The 1,415-nt window shown below is 59.4% G+C and overlaps 1 protein-coding gene across 1 annotated transcript in view; it reads left to right on the forward strand.

Annotated features, from left to right (window-relative positions):
- Positions 1–311: 311 nt before the first annotated feature.
- Positions 312–1,415, forward strand: part of LOC106805743 (storkhead-box protein 1-like) — a 4,178-nt gene continuing 3,074 nt past the window's right edge. Inside the window, exon 1 of the mRNA XM_014807459.1 lies at positions 312–891. Within this exon, the coding sequence (XP_014662945.1) occupies positions 531–891 (361 nt within the window). The 5' untranslated portion in view covers positions 312–530. The remainder of the gene's footprint in view (positions 892–1,415) is intronic.

A 1,415-nucleotide genomic window follows, 5' to 3' on the forward strand; every position in this document is an offset into this window, starting at 1 on the left:
ACGCACGCACGCACGCACGCGCGGTTCAGGAGTGTCGCAGGCGTCTGCTGCGCATGTAGGGCATCAGGCAGGCAGGCAGGCAGGCAGGCAGGCAGGCAGGGTAGTACACACGCGCTTACGCGTATGTGTGTGTGTGTGCGCTCGTGTGTGTACACGCGTATGTGTGCGCGCGTGTAAGGGAGCGAGATATACAGAGAGAGAGCGCGTCTGTGTTCGCGTGTCACCCACCGCACGCCAGGCTGCGTGTGTGGTACACGCACCCGCACACGCACACACACACACACAAACACATACACACACACACACACACACGCACACACGCACACACACACGACACTGGCCCATCACTGATCGCGCGCACGTGTGTGTGTGTGTTTATGTCAACCACCCGACGCTTTCACGCCGACAACGAACGATGACGACGTCGGCTGCGACGATGCAGCGACACTCCGGACGGTCGCCGTCGTCGTCATCGTCATCGTCATCATCGTCGGCAGCACCGTGAAAACGACCGTGACGTCGGCGACGAGATGACGTCATCGTTACGCGCGAAAAAGGACAACAAGAGTCACGCGAAGACGTCGGCTCTGACGTCACGATGCCTCGCCGTCGTCCTGCGTCCGCGCAAGCAGACGACGACGACGACGACGACGACGACAGCCGACCGCTCGTGGGACGGTGCCGCCACCTACCGGGAGTTCGTCGCCGCCAACTGCGAGGCGTACTGGAACGCCGAACTGGTCGCCAGCGCGACGGAGTGCGACTACCGCGGTCACGTGACGCCGTCGACGGTGTTCGTCGGCGGACCGGACGCGTGCCTGGACGCGCTGAGGAACGCGTGGGGGCGGCGCGTGCTCAAACCCCCGCCAGGTTACAACATCAGCAGCCTAGGTACGTACGTGTACGGTGCGGGGGTGGAGGGTGGGGGAGGAGGACGGGGGAGGAGAGCGTTGAAGGACGGTGGAGAGGAGGGTGGGGAAAGGTGAGGAAGGCTAGGGGAGAGTAGGGGATGAGGGAGGTTAGGAGGAAGGTGGGTCGGATGAGCGAGGGTAAGGTCGGGGTGGGGGAGGGTGTAGGAGTGTGATGGAGTAGGTATATACTAGATAGTAAGTACGCACAAGGTAATAGCCTAAATACGCACAACCTGTCGCCCCCTCGTCTTGCTGACCCTAATACTGACACTATAAGAACCCCCCTCCCCCACCCACCTCATAACTGGATTAGAAATCGAGTACTGACAAATAGAATCAGCTATTTGTGACTCAGTTGGTCACTCAACTGTAGGGGTGATGACTCACTCCCTCTGTCTGTCACCACTCATATCTCTGACCATAATGCTAATACTGGAAGAATCATGGATAAATAGATTAGATATACCCCCCCTCTCTCTCTCTCTCTCTCTCCATCTCGCTCTC

Source organism: Priapulus caudatus, unplaced genomic scaffold (assembly GCF_000485595.1).
Source record: "Priapulus caudatus unplaced genomic scaffold, Priapulus_caudatus-5.0.1 Scaffold126, whole genome shotgun sequence".
In the NCBI taxonomy this organism is placed as follows: domain Eukaryota; kingdom Metazoa; phylum Priapulida; class Priapulimorpha; order Priapulimorphida; family Priapulidae; genus Priapulus; species Priapulus caudatus.